The 19,727-nt window shown below is 41.8% G+C and overlaps 1 protein-coding gene and 1 long non-coding RNA gene across 3 annotated transcripts in view; one reads left to right on the top strand and one right to left on the bottom strand.

The window, feature by feature from the left end:
- The window catches only part of LNX2 (ligand of numb-protein X 2), a 47,905-nt gene that overhangs the window by 5,626 nt on the left and 22,552 nt on the right, over positions 1-19,727 (top strand). The window contains exons 2-5 of the mRNA XM_082602615.1: positions 6,113-6,339; positions 7,493-7,692; positions 12,381-12,749; positions 16,367-16,504. Of these exons, the coding sequence (XP_082458741.1) occupies positions 6,113-6,339; positions 7,493-7,692; positions 12,381-12,749; positions 16,367-16,504 (934 nt within the window). The remainder of the gene's footprint in view (positions 1-6,112; positions 6,340-7,492; positions 7,693-12,380; positions 12,750-16,366; positions 16,505-19,727) is intronic.
- The window catches only part of LOC309792795, a 38,224-nt gene continuing 32,570 nt past the window's right edge, over positions 14,074-19,727 (bottom strand). The window contains exons 6-7 of one of the 2 annotated variants that reach the window (XR_014291792.1): positions 17,061-17,259; positions 14,074-16,307 (exon numbers count right to left, since the gene is read on the bottom strand). This is a non-coding gene — a long non-coding RNA (uncharacterized lncRNA). The remainder of the gene's footprint in view (positions 16,308-17,060; positions 17,260-19,727) is intronic. The other variant, XR_014291793.1, reaches the window with a different exon arrangement.

Raw genomic sequence — 19,727 nt, 5'->3', positions numbered from 1 at the left:
GCCACCAGGGAAGCCCAGACTATTAGTTTTGAATTGTCTATTCTTCCTCTAATTCTGTCATTTTTGGCTTCATGTACTTTGAGGGCCTGCTGTTAATTGTGTTTATGTTTATAATTGTTATAGTTTTGTGGTAAATCAAACCTTTTCGTTATGGTAGAATGTTCTTTGTCACTAGAAACAGTTTTTGTCTTAAAGTCTATTTGTCTGAAATTAGTATACCCATTCAGCTCTCTTTATGTTAATGTTTGCATAGTATATCTTTTTCCTCTCCTTTTAATTTTGACCTGTTGGTGTCTTTGAAATGTGTCTCTTGTAGACAGCATATAGTTGGATCCTGTTTGTCTTTTTCATCCATTCTGCCAGTCACTGGCTTTTGATTGGAGTGTTTAATTCATTTATATTTGATGTAATTACTGATAAGGTAGAATTTATGTCTGCCATTTTGTTGTTTCCATATGTCATTTCTTTTTTGTTTCTCTAAAGGTTAATCCATTTCTTCCCTTTTTTTTGTTAAATAGATATTTTCAAGTATGCCATTTTAATTCCTTTGTCATTTCTGTTCATATCTATTTTTTGAATTATTTTCTTAGTAGTTGCCTTGGGGATTGCAATTAACATTAATTTTCAACAGTCTAGTTCAGATTAATACTGACTTGATTTCACCAGTGCGCACAAAATTAGCTCATATATACCTTCATTCCTTCCCACATCCTTTGGGCTGTTATTGTTATACAAATGACATCTTTACGCATTACATGCCCATCTAAACAGAATTATAATTACTGCTTTGCGCAGGGTTGTCTTTTAAACCAAGTAGGACCAAAAAGGAGTTATAAACCAAAAAGCGCCTTAATGCTGTCTTATATTTATCTATGTAGTTACCTTTACCAGTGGTCTTTATTTCTTTACGTGGATTTGAGTTACTGTCTAAGGTCCTTTCATATCAGCCTAAAGGATTTCTTTTAGTATTTCTTATAGGGCAAGTCTGCTAGCAACAGACTCTTTGTTTTCATTTATCTGGGAATGTCTTAATTTCTCCTGTTTTGGAAGGATAGTTTTGCTAGATATAGACTTCTTGGTTGACAGTCTTTCTTCAGCACTCTGAGTATATGCTATCCACAGCCTCCTCTTCATAGCTTCTGAAGAGAAGTCAGGTGGCAGTCTTACTGAGGGTCACTTCTTTGTGATGAGGTACTTCACTCTTGCTGTTTTCAGCATTCATCAAACTTGAAAAGATTTTGGTCAATATGTCTTCAAATATTCTTTCTGCCCTAATGTCTCTGTCTCCTTATGGGACTCCCATTCTGCATATGTTAATACTCTTGATGGTGTCTCACAGGACCTAGAGGCTTTATCCTTTCTGCGCATTCTTTTTCTTTCTATTCCTCAGACTGGATAATCTCAGTTGACCTACCTTTAAGTTCACTGATTCTTTCTTTTACCTGTTCAAATCTCCTGTGAATTCTTCATTTCATTTATTATACTTATAATAAATGCACTTATTGTACTTATTTTTAAATCCAGAATGTTTATTTGGCTCTTTAATATAACATATTTCTTTATTGGTATTTTTATTTGTTGAGATATCATTCTCATATTTTCCTTTAGTTATTTAGACATGGAGTCCTCTGTTCTTTGAACATATGTATAATACTCGATTTAAGTCATTGTCTCGTAAGGCCAATGTCTGGGCTTCCTCAGGGACAGTTTCTGTTAACTCCTTTTCTTCCCATGTATGGGCCATACTTACTTATTTCTTTGCATGTCTCTTAATTTTGTATTGAACACTGGACATTTTAAATAACGTGGCAACTCTGGAAATCAGATTCTTCTTTCTCTTCGGGATTTATTATTGCTGTTTGTTACTGTTTGTTTAGTGATTTTTCTAATCAGCTAATGATTGAACAGAGAATTTCTTAAATGCCTGTAACCGATGAATCTCCCACTCTCCCCAAGGGGCTGTGTGTGTACGGTGGGGCACACCTTCAGCACTCAGGCAGTTGACACTCCTCCTTAGCCTTCATCGCCTGCTTTCACGTAGCTTCAGTGTCAGCCAGAAGTGAGAGCTTAGGGCCTTCTCAGCTCTTTCCTGTGCATGCGCATAGCCCTGGACATTTCATTCCCTAGCTTTTCCTTTTAAACTTTTTGATTAGCCTTTTGTTTGTCTACCTCAGGCAGCCACAGTCTTACACAGTTGCCTTCCCCCCCACCCCCCAACAAATGCCTTTGCACTGGGTGAGCCCCAAGTCAGGTCAGACAAAGACAGCCTTGCGAGTGAGGTCTTCCAGGGAACCAACAGGTCAGTTAATGACAATTCTCCACAAATGGGGCTTTGCAGGTGCTCCAGTCGGCTCCTCCAGTGGCTGCCAGACTCCTGATTCCACTGTGATTGTGGGCCATGGCTATCCCAGGCTCCTGGGGGAGGTGGGGATGGGAATGGGGCAATCTCAAATGCTACAGAGCTCACTGTTCTACTAAGACTCAGCCATTTTTCTTAAATAAATGCACTGCAGATTGCTACAGAACCTTGGCTTATTTCCAGAGCTGAGGAATTTTTCTGACAATTTTTGCCAGTGTTCGCGTTGCTTTGTGGATGAGAGGCTTTTCAGATACCCTTGATCTAACATTCCCACTGACGTCACTTACGGTGATGTTTGCGTGTGGTAGTCCGTAACCCATTTTTCTTGGTTCTGGGGTGCTCGCGCTCTCTGAGCTGCGCTAAGTACCTGGCACTGTGTGGGCACCTCCCGTGCCCCATTGGTTTACCTCTGTTATTACTGCCGCCAGTAATGCGGTGTCTGTGCTTCCTAATGTGAGTCATCACTATTCAGGGAACGATGCCACCACGCCGTAAATCAAGCTCGTTCATAGGTGATTGTCCTCCATCACGAGAGCCAGAATACTGGAATGAAATTATAACCTTCAGCAGGAACGGAAGAGTCCCTCAGTTCGGCTGTAGCTGCTGCAAAAGCCTTTGGGCTTTATTTAGGAAAAATGTAAAGACACACCCGCATGTAGAGAAGCCTGCCTGGGGGGCACAGCCCTCAGCCTGTGGCGGGTCACACTGCCTCCAGTGCCTTGTTAAGGGCAGCCCACTGCCTCAGGGCTCCACTTCCCCCTGCATCGTCTGAGCCCATGCCTACCCTGATCTCATTCAGTTGTGCAGGCACTTCTTTTCTGTTGCTTTTAAACATGTGTAATAGCCTCCAAACTAGCCTCCTGCTACACTCCGTTAGTTACCTGCTGGAATGATCCCAGTTATATCCCCCTATGCCAATTGTGGTTTGTGTTATTGTTAAATACTCCATTTAAAAAGATGCACAGGTTTTTGTTGCTGTTTGTGATTTCCATTTGTGTTTTCATGATCACCAAAGCCTTTCTCACTCTAACATTCTATAACTGTGTTTCTAGGTACAAGTTTGTGGAACAAATTCAATTTATGTTTTCTTAAGGCCTGGGAAAAGAACCCCATAAGTTTAGTATGATCCAGTGTAAAGAGCAGGCACCTTTAAATCAGATCTGAGTTTGCTTGGAGTTTGGCTCCATCACTTAATAGCGATGTGATGCTGGCTTAGTGAGGTAAGTTTCCCATTTGTAAAATGGGGATGATAGAGCAGTTTTGAGGATTCAGTGAAATACTGTACATGAAGTCTACACAGTGACTGGCCCTAATTAGACACCCAGCAAATTCTGGTTTCTTCCTTTCTCTTTCAGTTCCAAATGTTTACAAATTTGAGGGATGCTGGCTGTGGGCTGTCTGTGGTCAGGGGCTTTTCTCTGTCCAAGCCTGCTCTGATCTACTCATTCCCTATTCACCTTTTGTTTAAAAATTAGTTTTATTGACATATATTTTACCTACCATAAACGTCACCTATTTTTAAAGTATACAATTCAGTGGTTTTTAGTATATTCACAGAATTGTGTAACCATCATCACAATCTAATTTTTAGAACATGTCAGCACCCCAGAAAGAAGCCCTGTACCCATTGGCAGCCATTCTCCATCCCCAGATGCCCCGGTGTTGAATGGTCTATCCATCCCGGTCCTCTTTCCGCCTAAGCTCTGTAAGTTTTGGTGTGCAGTTTTGTGGAATGTATGTATTTTGTTAACAGAACTGCTCGTGTTATATAGTCTGGGCTTTTGCCCTCATCACTGAAAGTGTTCTTTCTAAGGTCACCATGACCTTTTAATTTCGAAATCAAACCAGTGCTTTGGCCCTTATCTCATTTGCCCCCTTTATGGCATTTGCACAGTTGGCCGCTTTTCTTTGTTGACACTCTCGTCTGGTGGTTCTATCTCGGTCCACTCAGCTGCTCCGTTGTGTTTAAACATGGGTGTTCCCGAAGGTTCCCTCTGTAACCTTCCCCTACTCCCGGGTAGGATCATTCTTCCATATTTTTATATAGTATCATTTTTAATATCTTTAATTCCTGTTAACGATTTGCTGCCCTACTGGGAACTTAAGTATACCTGTTTTCTTCACCTCTCTAACAATCTTAAGTTTTGCTTTTTAAATTTGTTTTTCCATGTTTAATAACTATATCTTAGCCTTTCTGGTTATTTAGTTTGTAGGATTTTTTTAGTTGTTTGTTAGGCTAATTCCCAGGTGTTCACATTGTTTGTATTTCCTCTTCAATTCCTATTCCTAGCCCTTTTATTCCATTAAAGACTAGCTATTGGCCGTGTAGATATTTGTGTATGATACATATTTTGAGAACTAAATTATTACCTGTCTTCTTAGTCAAAAGTATTTTTTCTGATTCAGTTTTTAGTGTCAATTTTTTGTTGAATAAAATATTTTAAAATGCATTTCTAATTAAATATGCTTACTTGACAAAAGTAATTTTTTCAGTGACATCATTTTCAAACATATTTGCCAGGCCCTTGCAGAAACACTCCCTGGAAGAAAATAAGTGGACCCCCTTCTTAGCAAGGTGAAGAGAAAGCATGTCCGGAGAGAGCGTTGAATAAAGAAATTTCATAATGATCCTTTTCAAGAACTTGAAATCCAGGACCTAAAATAAATCTTCAGTTCATGAGGGAAATTTTATTACTCTTATCATTAAGGAATAGCTTTCAATTTTAATTGAATTCTGTCCTAAATTTTGATTGAAATTTTAGATTTTTAAGAATACTGTTATTGAATGAAGGTCTGCAGCCCTAGCCGCAAGACTGTCGCCAATCCCGCCCACCCTTTCCTAAACTTCTTACCCCAACAGGAGAGTAGGTGGGGTCTGTAGAGCCATGTCGGGGTCTAGGCGCGTGGGCCTGGCTCCTGTACAAATCCCCGGTTCTTCCACCCGCTCCTCCAACTGGGCATTATTCGTCACTTTGTCCAGTCAGGGTGTCAGGTGGGAAAGAACTGGCACCTTGCAGCTCTGCTAACATCTGTGTATAAAGACTTTCTTTAAATGTTTAAACAGACGTATATCTGCCCCTTTGTTGGCCTAAGTAAGTAAAAACAAGCAAGTTAACAGCCCTTATTTCTTGGTGCTTATGTAAGTTTCCCCAGTACTTAGAAATATAAGTGTCATAGCATATCTGTAATTCCACTGCTGCAATTCTGTTTTTACAAACCAGGAGATACGTTATCCTCTCCTCCCATGCCTGTCATAAATTTGAGCCTTTGCTGTGCCTTCCTGCAAGTGGTAAAGCTTCAGGTGTATTTCCACCCACTCACAGGTGATGTGCAGTGCTGGGTACGAGAGCGGAGAGGCACCGGGGTGCTCAGGGTCTAAGGCAGGACGCAGGGGGCTTGTGGAGGAAGGTGCTGGTTCCCACTTCTGTGGTCCAGCCGTTTAACCTGTGAAAGGGGTTATGAAATCAGAACCTCAGGATGATTCTCACAGTGCAGGGAGAAGTGTGCTGGTGTACTACACTGTGTATGTTATTTCTGGTACTAATAGATTCCTGAGTACATGTTTGTGCAAGTGCCTTGTTTTAAATTTGCTCCGTGGAGTGGTAAGAACTTCGCTTGAGCGGAAATGCTTGTGGGTACTTCCAGGTGCTTTTTGCGTAGAAGCCATTGCCGTTGTTTTGTTGTGGTACAAACTGTTAATCACTTTTTTTTCCTTTCATATCATTTGGAAACCACCTGATGCTCTCTTTCTAGATGCCCTGGAGCTTCTCATCAGAGGGTTGCCCTGGAGAGACGGAAAACTAGTAAAGCTCAGACGGAGATCGAGAATGAAAATGGAACCACGGTCATAGATCTTCCAGCTACTTTATCACCCGAAGTAGACTGTTCAGGGCCGACCCTGACATCGGCGTCCCTTCCCGCCTGGACGGAGGAGCCTGGCCTGGACAACCCCGCCTTCGAGGAGAGCCCCGCCGGGGACAGTACGTGTCGGCCGCCTGTGTTCCTCGTCTCTTCTCAAACCGGGCGTTGCCTTCCTCCCCACCACTCCCTGCTGCTCTCCCAACATGCGTTTTCTTTCCTCTTTAAAAAAGTAATTTTGAGATATAATCCACATAGCACATAACTCACCCTTTTAAGTGCACAAGTCTGACGGTTTGCAGTTTAGAAGCAGAGCCTGGAACTTACTCTGAGGAAGGTGACCCTTCCCTCCCTCTTCCGTTTAGTCCATGATTCACTGGTTGTTAACCTGCTTCTTACTGGGTGTTTGTGTGCAAACGCTTGTTGCTTCTTGACTAAGAAAACAACAACATCAAGAGCAACAAAAATAATACCGCAAATTAAGCGCTCCCTGTGTCACGCGTGTGCCAGACCCTTCCCATCCGTTAGCTGACTAAATGCCGCTGACGGTGCTGGGAGCCGGTTTGTGACAGGAGAGGCCTGAATCTTGAGACGAATTGGTCGGCTCGTGCCGCCAGGGAAGGGCTGGGTGTGTATCTGACCCCACGGCCACGCCTGTGACTATTGCTGTGCTCTGGTGGCCGCCACGAATCTGACTGTACAGCCACTAGGAGTGAACAGAAGGCCTGTAGTCATGGATCTTGGGCACGTCTTGATGGTTGGCCCTAGGTATTTATTTTTAAATATACTTTTCTTGAACAAATTCCAAATCTTACTACAAATTCAAATTTTCCCTGCCCCAGCCATAACCCTTTTCCAAGAGCCACCCCTTCTTAGAGCCTTTGTGACTCCCCTCTCACCCCAGGGTGATTACATATTACATACCACAGTCGTCTTTATGCTGCTTTGCATTGTTTACACGTGTTCCACCCACCAAACCTTGTCAGTTAGGTCGAGATGACGTTCTCTTACGATTGCCTCATCAGATCACTGTGCTGCCCCTTGTGATCTGAAACGTAGTAGCCCTTTGTGATCATTCGCTGATCACCTTTGGGAGAAGAAATGTTTAGATAATCTTAACAGGTATTTTTTGTCATTCTGCTTTCCTTATCCAGCGGTATTGCATAGTTCTTTACCATCTACTAATGTAAGATGACTTATTTACCTGAAGATGATAACCAAATATAAAATGTTTCTCTTTCCATCTATTTCTCTCTCTCATTTCTAACTTGGCAGCCACACAGCAGCCACTTAGTTTACCAGAAGGCGAAATCACCACAATTGAAATTCACCGGTCTAATCCTTATATTCAGCTAGGAATTAGCATTGTGGGTGGCAATGAGACGCCACTGATTAACATTGTTATCCAGGAAGTCTATCGGGATGGGATAATCGCCAGAGACGGGAGACTTCTTGCTGGAGACCAGATTCTTCAGGTATCCGTTTTAATTACTGTTAACTTGCGCTCTGTTGTTCTTATTCATAAGTTTAAAACAGAACACTGTAGTACTGTGGAACTTGAGTTGTATATAGGTTAGTTCTACTGTTATTATATGCAAAACAAGTCAGAATTTATCTGTAATTTCTCCTGTTTCCCCATATGCGTGGAATGTATTTTTTCTCCCTACTTTATTTCCAGTCCCACATGTGGCTGTGCTTGCCGTGCTTGGGCTCTTGGGGCCGGCTGGGCTCGTCCCCGCTTGGTCTGCAGGGCTGGCTGGTTCAGAGCCGTCCCACCCCTGCTGACATCCTCTGATCCCAGGTCCAGTGTTCTCATCCCCCCATCACCTGCATTGGCTAGTTTACCTTCCTCTACTACACTGATTTACTACCATCTGGAAAAGACAGGCCGTGCAGCGCTGGTTAGTTACGATTTATACCATGGGATTTAAGCTGGAATTCAGAAACCATACCCGTCTCGTCGGCTCCCTAGTGCACTCCACTCATTAACCCTTGGTGCTACCCTCACCTGCTCTGTCAGAAGATGATATTTAAGGAAAAATAGCTATTCCCCAAAAAGAACTAGCTTGGGACAAGGTGTTGTTTTCTTAGAGGGCACATGGGACTGAGGGGAGAGGGAGGGGAGGATTCTTGTGTATGGGACTGGAGTTCTGTGTCTACTGGCCTGGCTATTCGAGTCATACAAGTGTAGATGATAGTTGAAGCTAAAAGAAATAGTAACCTCCAGAAGGAGAGAGAAGAAATACTCATGACAAGGAAAACTATCTTCTAGGAACCCAAGCTCCAGGACTCCTCCCTCCTTCGTTGTTTGGTCCTCACCGTGATGTGTTGACACCCACCCCTCACTCCCCCTCTCCCTGCTCCCTCTTCAGTCCAGGCCCCCACTGCTGTGTCTAACTCTGCACACACCCCACCAGATGTCCCTGCCGCCCAGCTCTCCGCTCTTCAATCCGACAAAATCACTGCCAGGTTAATGTATCTGTAACTCTGCTTTCCTTGGGAAAATGTGACTAGAGCGTCACACCCAGACTGATTAATATTCACGGTCCTCTGTGGTCTCTTGCACAGCCCGTCATCTTCATCTTAACCCTTCCTTTTTGCTTCACGCATAGCAGCTGTGACGTTCTAGGCGCTGTACTAGCCACTGAGAATACAACTAAGAGCAAGGTGCTCCCCCAGTCCTCGTGGAACTTATAATCCAGTGGAAAAGCCAGACACGGCCACCTGGCTGCCACCCCACTCCCAGTTCCAGGCTGTCCCACCGTGCTGGCTTGTCCACCTTCGTCCTTAAAGCTTTGCTCAGCCCTTCTCGCCCGTTCTGACCTCTCCTTACTTGAATTACTGACAACATTCACTGCTTTACTCTTCAGCTCTTGGCGTATAATCACAGTGAACTATTTAAACGGGCTTGGCTCTCTATGGTGATTGCAGCCACCCTAACGGTACCAGTTGTGATACAGATTTCTCATAGCGCTGGGCATGTCATAAGCACAGGAAATGCTTGCTGAATCAGTAAAAGAGCGGACTTGGATATAACATCCTGTCGGGAATAGCCATCTCCTTTATGAAAACAAAACTTGGACCCTCTAGGGATTTTTCCACTCCCACTTGTATGCTGCCCCTCACGGTGTGTTATTCCCACTTTAACACACTCGGGCCCCAAACCCTTCCTTCATCGCCCTTAGCAAGGCTGACACAGACTGAGCTTTCTAGCAGTGTTCTGTTTCTTACTAAATACTGAGAAGACATAGGGGGTACAGGAAGCGTAACCAGTCCTGCTTATATAAAATCAGCTTCCTGATCGTACCGCAGCTAGCTCTTCACTGTGCTTACTAGTAGAAGATAGCTACTTACTGTATGCTGTATTCGCTGTCATCGTATGATATTAGTACTCTGGCTGCACCGGGCTGGCAAAACCTTCCCCGTGTTCCCGACTTCCCAGCTCACAGTCCGAGTCTGCTGGCCGCCCCGACATTTTGACACCCGGGAGGCCCAGACCAGGAGAGCTCGGTTGCCCGTCTGCAGCTCGTGCAGCGTTCCTTCTCTCTCCCGTTTTCTCCCACTTCCAGCCTCTCTATTAATCAGTGTGCATGCATTTTTGTGTTTTCTTTTTGGCTACCGGTGCTGTACCAGCCTTGGGTATTAACATGTGTATAGATTACTCATTCTTTTTCTAAATTCTAAAGGTGAAAACAAATGCTTTGCTTTTACCTGCATTTCTTTGAATACCATTGAGGTTAAATAGTTTTTCAGACTTCATTTGCTAATATATTTCAGCAGCAGGCCTTTTACTCTTCTGTTTTAGAGAATTGTGTTTAGTAACATAACTGAATCCTTACAACTCAAATACAATTATAGTTATCTGAAATTATTGACTACATTTTTGGAAATTAACTCATAGCTATAAATCTACATTGTAGAAATTCCAAGGCACTATTATTGTTTACAGAGGCACACATATTAATCTCTCTAGTAATGATCATCTTAATAAGTCCAGTTTAATGATTCAAATTGGTAAGAAAAGTAAGAACACATAACCTGGTTAATAGATTCAAAAGGATCTCTCCTACTGTGGGCCCTGACTTTTTCTCGGCCTCTGATTGTATGCTGGAGCCAGTAAGTAAAGCCACACCCCTTGCCCAAATGTGGAGTATTTATGGTCATTCAAAAGTAAATGCTGGGAAAGAAGGCTGCTTGGAATTTTTTTTACTACCTGGTTTACTACCTGGTCCAACTCTGTATAAGATACATAAATAATACAGTGAGCAGATCTGAAAATCCCCAAGAGTGGTCGAGATGGTTTATTTATAGAGCAAAGAGCTGCCAAGCCGCCTGTGCTTCTATTTTAGCAAACTGTATGCAGTGACAGGGTGTGGCTTTGGTTTTCCTGCATTAAACACACACACACACACACACACACCCCTTATTCTACTAAATAGCCTCTAGGAAGAGGAGACCCATATAACCTTCAAGGCCTTTTGTGATGCAGCCTTTTGAGCAGTTTGAAGGAAAAATACATTACATCAGTGTCACTATGAAAGAGAATGTAACTTTTAAAGCATTATGAAGAAGGGGTATTTTCAGTCTGATCCATCATCAGTGATCGAGGCATGTTCAGGTTTGAAGGGAAATAATTGCAGCCACGTGTTGACCGCGTGTTTGGTACAAAACACATTTGGCCCAAGTGGTTGAGCTTACTACCGCTGGTGCCACGTCTACGAAGCCTGGAGACAGTAGTGTATCTGGTCTCTGCTTTCTCTGCCGTTTGCCAGCCACCACACATTCATGAAGGAAAAAATCTTCTGTGGGATATTCCACGCCTACTTCACAAGGATACCGTGAGGCTGCATGCTTGCACACGTCTATGGGCGGATTTCAGCCAGATACTTCGTAAAGTCATTTGTGATATACCTGAACATAAGAAGGAAAACTGTGAGCCTAGAGATGGGCAGCTCTTAGCTGAGCAGCCAGTAAGGATGGTTTTTCATTAATGGATTCATGTCAGGCTAGTTTTTTTAGAAACTGCCTTAATTCTCTACTTGACCCTGTATTCAGTGTTTTTATTGAGGGCTTGGATGGCTACCAAATGCATAGATGTTGCAGACTTGGGAGAATAGCAACTTTGCGTATGACATCTGAATTTGATGACTGAATTTTTAAAGATGCCAACAGGCCAAAATCAACAAAATTCAAGTTAACAGTGTTCAAAACTATCAACCCTAGATTAATAAAAAGGGGGGAGGTCTTGCTTCATGTAGATTTCATGTAAAAAAAATTTAAGGAGTTTAGGTGATCACACCTCGTCCAGAGCCCGTCCCATAACCGATGTTCAGAGCGCTGGTTCCCCCTCACTTTCACCTCAGGCAGCTTCAGAGGAGCTCTCACTGTGATAAATACTAAGAACTGTGCTGATTCCTCTAACTAGGGAAATAACTGAAGGTGGGTAGATTTTCTCAGTGATGTTACAGGTCCAAGGATCAGTCACTGTACTTATTTCAAGGTTATAAAGTTTAATAAGTAAATGTTCTGTATTAAATTATGCCTATTTTATAAGATATATGTTACATTTGTATGCCAAAGAATTAGAGTGGAATTATGATTATCAGCTTTTCTTTAAAGTAAAAGTCACTCATCTAATATAAGGCTGTATACTTGAGTGCACCACTTTCCTTAAAAGAAAACTCAGTTTGTTTTCTCTAGCTTAAGTGTATTTCATTTTGGAAAAGTGAATTTGTAATCCAGTAGAACTTCAGTTTCTGTTCCACTAGAACTAGTCTTTCATGAGCACTTGCCATATCTGATGTTGTCTAGTTGTGCACTTCCTGACCCTATGAAGTGGATGGTAAACACGTTTTACAGGTGAGGAAACAAGTTCTGTAATTTGCCCGAGGTTATCCAGTTACACGGCAGAACCAAGGACCCTCATTCAAGACTATCATTAAAGCCTGTGATCTTGACGACTATTCTCTACTTAATGCTAGTCACTGTAAGTTAATTTTAGGAACTCTGTACATTTTAACATGTCTTTGGAGTGCTTGTCTTTGTAAGTAATGATTGTGTATCATTTTCACTACGTCAGTTTCCTTCAGAACCCTTATATGAACATTGCTACAGCTGGGAAGATAAAAGATTGTCACGCTTGGGCCGTCACCCTCTTTTCCAGGTCAACCACCACAACATCAGCAGCGTGTCCCACAACCACGCCCGCGCCGTGCTGTCGCAGCCCTGCAGCACGCTGCACCTCACTGTGCTCCGGGAGAGACGCTGCGGCGGCCGCGCGCACAGCCGCCCCGTGGGCGGCTCGCCCCCGGAAGAGGTTTTCCAGGTCGTTCTTCACAAACGGGACTCTGCCGAACAGCTCGGCATCAAACTCGTCCGAAGGACCGACGAGCCGGGCGTCTTCGTCCTCGACCTGCTGGAAGGGGGGCTGGCGGCGCAGGACGGCAGGCTGAGCGGCAATGACCGGGTGCTGGCCGTCAACGGCCACGACCTGAAGCACGGGACGCCCGAGCTGGCTGCCCAGATCATCCAGGTGAGCCCCCCCTCGCACCCACTCCAGACCCTCAGCCTTCCTGCCGTCGCTCAGCCTTGGTTCTCACTAGCAGGTGACACAGGGATCCAGGGGGTGCTTGAGACTTCGTTGGACAGTCAAGCACAGCTACCTAAGGTCTTCACAGTCCACACCAGTCTAACCTCAGCCCGGGTGACTCCCTTCTGGCCTGCACACCCATGAACTTGTAGGCGGGCTGTTTCTGGAGGAAAGGCCCTACGGTTTCACGTGGCAGATGGCAGTGTCCACACTTCACAAGGGAGAAGGTGAGACCCCCAAGGAGCTGTGGTCACCGAGGGTGTAGCTCACCTGGTCTCGTCATTCACCTCTCACCTTTACTGCACAATCCATAAAAGTGAGGGGGAAATCACTTTTTATTCAGAGCAACTTATTTCTATAGTGCCTTTTTTTTTTAAAGGAATTCAGAGCATTTCAAACATGACATTGTCTGCACAGTATCTCTGGAGGTAGTCATGATTAGAGAAAAAACATGTTTTTAGTAAGAGCATCAGATACATTAAAAACCATCTGAGAAGACCTGTAGGCTCTGCAGGGTGCTGTGGCATTTAACCTGGCCATCTCCTGCAGCCTTGTAGGAGGGTGAAGCAAAAGGGGAGTGTTGAAGCGAGCACAACACACACACACTACCAGTGGAAACCGAGCATTAGTTACTATAACCGAACTTTTGGAATTAAGGTCGGTTGATAGTCACGAGATAGGTGTATGTATATATACATAGAATCAAATAACAATGAGATTTTAACACTAAGAAAACCCACGTCTCACTCCCCTTTAACCTGCTCCCTTTTCTCCCACTTTTTGATTTAATATAGCCTTAAGGAAACACACACACACGCTCACAGCCATATTGCATTGAGAGGCGGTTCAGGTACTGGTCTTATTTCATAGACTTGAGGCTTAAAACAATTGAATGCCTTGAAATTCCCTCAAATCAGAGGCAGCATCTGGGGCACCAGGAGCTTTACCTGCGGATCACGCCGGCTGCTGCACCGCTGGGAACAAGTTCATCTTGCGGGGGCGGGGGGAGAAGAAGAAAGTTAATCCATTTGGGGGATTTGTTAACAGAAATAGGCAAGTTGAGTGGACTTTGTGAAGTGAGAAGTCCGATCAGTAAGATGGAAAGGAAGAGAGAAATATATTGCCTGTATATATTTCAGGCAGTGTTAAAGTACACTAATTCCTAAATAGATGGTCCTTACTAAATTTCTAACCAAAATGTAGAAAATATAGTTACACAGGTAGAAAACACATTTAAAATTTTTCATATTTGGATTTTTATAATGCAAATAGTTGCATATTTTGTGCTGTGATTTTTCCAAGACTATAGAAAACTCAAGTTGCTCAACTTCTTTTTGAAAAAAAATGAATAGTCTTATTGAGGATTATAAAAATAACACGTATTGCATGTCTAAAAAGGAGCACACTGAAGATAAAATACTGAACATAAGGAAGTTACAATCAAATTGAGTCTAAACACCCCAAGCTATATCAATGTTAAGTGTTTGGAGGACATCCTTACAAACTTTTGAGTGTGTATGTCCACAGATAATACAAATTTACACAATACTTACACACGTGCTTATCTTGTAAATTGAGTTTGCAGCTTTTTCTTTGTCAGCAGTATGTTGTGAACTTCTTACCATTAAAGTGTAGAACCCCATCTTTACTAGCTGATTCACTCAATGTTCCCCTATTGACAGACTTTCATGTTTTGTTTTCATTTTAAGACATTTTGCTAAACTTCCCTCCAGAAAGATCAGATCATACCAATTTATAGTCCCAGCACCAGAGTGTACTACTCAACTATGACTTAAGGGTATTGTTATTTGAACATCTTGCATTTTAAAAAATCTTGAATTTAACAGAACTTTTTTTTGCTGTGTTTGAAACCCTGACATATTAGATGTGCATTCTGTTTAAAGTCAGCCTAAACCCAAATGTTGGTCCATCATTTAAGTCCTAAATGCCCACTTCCATCACATGCACAGAATTTTGTCTTTCAAAAAATCTAGGAAGATCAGGGATTTGTTTCTATTAATAATAGGTTTTGCATAAGCAGGGGTTTTCCAGTAAAAGTTGAAATACTAATTAGAGTTTTTGGTGGTTATGAGGTAGTAAGCAGTAATGAAACTAATTCTGTACATGTACATTGAAGTAAAGTCACAGATGGAGCGTCTCACCACTTCACACCGTGCAATCAAATGATGTGAAGTGTCAGAATTTTCAACATCAGGAGTCTACTTTTGTATTTACCCCTTAGATCAAGTACCCAGATTCTGTGCTTTGGGAATCTGGCCACGTATTAAGAGTTTTTCTTTCAGTTATTTTGAGGAACTTGTTTGAAATTTAGTTGAATAAAATGCTTGAATAAGCAAACGTTTTTTAGATGGACATAAAAATTAACATATTTTCCAGCTTAAAAACTAATAATAATACAGTGATGTATGTCAATTTATCTCAATAATACTTGGGGAAGGAACTGAAAATAGTGATTTCTTAACATTACTAACTGTAATCATGGGGGAGGTCCCCACTTTCTATCACAATTCCTTGAAAGCAGGCCATCATAATTTCCCACAGGAGTAATAATGCAACTGGGAATTGTGGTCATGACCAAGAGTCACCTTCAAATAAATCAGGCCTGTACTTTAAAAGCAAAGATAAAATAACTTAAAAGTAGATGTACAGGGCTTCTCTGGTGGCACAGTGGTTGAGAGTCCGCTTGCCAATGCAGAGGACACGGGTTCGTGCCCCGCTATGGGAGGGTCCCGCATGCTGCGGAGCGGCTGGGCCCCGTGAGCCATGGCCGCTGAGCCTGCGCATCCGGAGCCTGTGCTCCGCAGCGGGAGAGGCCACAGCGGTGAGAGGCCCGTGTACCGCAAAAAAAAAAAAAAAAAGTAGATGTACATTTAAAATGTATGTGAATATAGATAATGAGCCTCTAAATTTAAAATGATAGTCACAAACCTCTAAGATTAACACAGGTGTGTGTGCAATACACACACTATATGTTTATATAAACACAATCTTATATAGGATCTCTAGAATCATTCTTTCCATGATTATTTAAGCTGATGTCCTATTTTTGACTCAAACTTATAGCAAACAGAAACAAAGCTGTGCATAGTTTCACTGATTATTACTTCCAAAATAGCCACCATGGAATTTATTTGTAAAGTCACAGTGGATTTTAATCAGGTTTCGAATCGGTTCTTCCTCTTATATTCTTCCCTTTGCTCTCTCCCTCACAACGCCAAGGCCAACCTTGAAGGGGCAGAGAAGTATGAGAAGAAAGTTACCCTTCAGGGAATCACGGGGAGAGAAGAACGCGGGCCGTTTGCTGTGCCTGGGTCGTTGTGCAGGCGGGCTTGGGGAGAGTCTGTCCAAGAGCCGTGCGCACACGCGTCTCAGCTGCAGACGTCTTAAAACACGAGCTCACGAGAAGCGCTCCCTTCTCCGACCACCGGGTGCCTGCAGTCTCCCCCAGGCAAGGCACTGGCTCGGTGAGGAGCGCCTGGGCTTTGTGAAATGAGAAGCATCGTTAATGACTGGCAGTCGTGTCTGTGTGTTTTCTCCAGGCTAGTGGAGAGACGGTGAATTTAACAATTGCTAGACCAGGGAAACCCCAGCCTGGAAACGCTGTCCGAGAAGCAGGAACTCAGAGCAGCCAGCACCACGCACAGCCGCTGCCTTACAACAGACCCAGCTCACATAAGGTGAGGTGCCTTGTCTGTGCTTCTTAATTCATCCACCCTCAAAGGATGACCGTTACAAGCTGGTAAGAGTTATGAGGGCTGTTAACTCTGTTGGAGAAGGTGCACGTAGGTGTTTGCGATGTGCAATATGTTTTGCTGCCTTGGAGAGTGACTGCATTGTCTCAGTCCCTCAACCAGTAGAGTTTCTTGGTGGGGAAGGACCCTCTGCCAGGTGATTGATGAGAAATGTTTGACGGTCCAGAAAAATCTTCAGTTTGTTTAGTTCTGCTTAAAGTGGGGTTTAAATGTGACGGTTATGTAATTGAAAAAGCATAGTGAAGACAATGATTGACAGGCTGTACTTAGCAGCTGGATAGCTTGCCTACAACAGAATTCAGTATGTGCATATTAAACACACAACTCATAAACTTCGACAGCTACATGTATAGCATTTTTTTTGGTTATATGAATAGTATAGGAAGACTACCCTAAATATTTTTAAATTCCTGTATGTTGAGGTTTTTCCCTGCTTCTTCAGTATTCTGCCGGTTTTATAATATACACCAAGGTCATTTACCTGTGCTGAGAATCTTCATACTGTCTCACTTTAGCTGCAGAAATTTAAAAAGGGTGGTAGTTCATTCTTCTTTGTTTTTTTGGTAGTTCATTCTTGATATTGTTTCCTTTATTTGAACTCACTTTCTGGTAGGCTGGGGTTTCTTGGGGTTTTTTTTTCCTTGTTTTCGGCTGAGCATGTGGGATCAAACCCGTGCCCCCTGCAGTGGAAGCACAGAGTCTTAACCACTGGACCACCACGGACATCCCAGGCTGGGATTTCTAAAATGATGTTTACTCAACTGTGTGAAAATATAAGTTAAATATGAGCTTCCAAAGTCATTCTCTTTAAGTAAAATTATAAATTACTGAACAAAAACATCTGTTGGCCTGCTTAAAACCACAGGAAGTTCTCTGTGTGCTAAAATGACTTCTTAATGTAAGTACAGTATTTGAGAGAACACTTACCTTTGGAATGTCACAGGTACCCTAAGAAAGCATCCCTTAAAGGCACAAGTACTTTTGGCCCATCAGGTTTATCTGGTTTTCTGAGCTCAAGTACAGACTTGTCACTGGTCTTTGGTTTAGTTAATACGTTTAAGAAATTGTAACCACAGACTTGTTCTCATTTCTGAACTGAAATGTATGAAGGAAACCTATAATATTGCCTTCATGATGATGACTATGAAAAAGGAGTTATTGTTTTGGAGTTTTGAATAGTTTCATAGGGCTTGTCCTTACTTTATGCATTACATATATATTCCTAAAATTACAATATAAGGCAAAAATTGATTATTGAACCTTTTATGTCATTGAATTTTACAATAATTTGAGATATAAGTGTCTGACATGATTTTTAAGACAATTTTTAAAACTGTACTTAGTCATTCCAACATTCATATAGAGAACTCTGCTTATTTGTTTGGGGCACATATTTTTCTCTCAACTCTGCTGCTCTTATTGTCTTTAATTTTCTGCGACAATGTTTTAAGTAGTAATGCTGAATTTATTCTGTGTACTCTGCAACTCTTATTGGTTAGAACAGCCATGTGAAATGTACTTTTAAGTGTTAGCTATTTGCTACTAATATACTGCATTTGTTATATAAAATCCTGATTTAGAAAAATAAGCGTCTCCTAGGGAAAATAAACACAGATTCACCAGAAAATGTGTTCAGATGATTATAATCATCATTAAAAATTACAGTATACATTAGCCTGCTACTTAGGCCTCTTAAGTAGCTGCTTAGATAAACATTTGTATGATTTAGAACTTTCCTTGAAATATTCTGAGTATAATCTTTGAAGTTTGGTTTGGTTCCTGAGGAAAAAAAATGTATATATATCTGAGCCATCTAGAGGAATAAAACAACCACCTTTAATTGATTAAATACCTGCAAGCCAAAATTGCTTATAAATATACTCAAGACTGAATTTACATGAGTTGTCTTCATAATAAAGTGGGTTTTGCCCAATTTTGAAGGATACTAAGACAGATTTCATACCTTTAAACAGGAGACTGCCTTAAGACATTTCCAAGTTTTCTACTAGGTCATAACATTTTCTAGGAACACTAGGCTGTTATTGCAGGTAGTTCCCTTAATAAAATTTCAAGAGTACATGGATTCCAGGACCAGAGAAAGGGAGATGGGCCTGCAGTTCCAGGGCCTGATTCACAGATTTGTCAACACTTTCAAATAATGTCACTAAAGGAATGTTATAATTCCGTAAATGTAAGTCATATTTCTATTGTTGATATTGTTAATAATGTTACTATCTACATTTTCTCAGAGTTGATAAATGTTGGAAACCTTTTGAGACATTAGCTTCCTGTTACGCTTCCTGTTACCCTTAACAGGACAGTAATCATGTGGTGCGGGTACATATAAACAATATGTATACATATGTGCACATATGCAAAGCATATGTTTATATATTTGCATCTGCTCAAATCCCTATGCAGGAACTTACAGTTGTATGATTTGGGGCAAGTTACATGACCTCTCTAAGTTGTTTCGTCATCCATAAAATGGGGCCAATAATAGTACTTACTTTTCAGGACCACTGTAAAGATTAATGAAATGATGCATGTAAAGCTGTGACCTTTTTGCACATAGTTAAGCCTTCGATAAATGTTATTTTAATATTCGTATTGCATATGTACACCTTGATTTCGTTGAATTCTAATTCAAAAGAAAAGTGGTATTTTAGATTCTCCTTTTCTTCCAGGAGTATCTCAGTAATAGGTAACAGTAACAAATGTCAGTAAAAATAGCTTTTCCCTGAGAATATAGTTTGTTGGGGATTTATTTCCCTGTTATTAACTTCAAAAATTCAATTATTTCATATCCTTTTAGCTTTTCACCAATTTTGAAGGTAGATTTGCACCTGCTTCATGATTGAGTGCTCTGATAACCCTTCTTAGTCAGAATCAGAAGATAGCTCTGTAGCTTTTTTCTGGCAGTTAGTAAAATCCACACTTTTATACTATGTCAACTTTTCTCTCACAGAATATAGGAGAAAAATGGAAGTAAAATTAACTGGCTTCTCTTCAGAATCTTAAAGTTCAAATGCATTACTTACTTTTTTAGAACTGATCATATCTGGGAGCTGAAGGTCATTATACAAATCATATGCTTATTTTACTTTGATTGCCCCCGTGTCAACAGTCCTGAGTTTTCCAGTTCCAT

The sequence above is a fragment of the Mesoplodon mirus genome (genome assembly GCF_964341445.2).
Source record: "Mesoplodon mirus genome assembly, chromosome: 17".
NCBI lineage: Eukaryota > Metazoa > Chordata > Mammalia > Artiodactyla > Ziphiidae > Mesoplodon > Mesoplodon mirus.
This window is presented reverse-complemented; position numbering and strand designations above follow the sequence as displayed.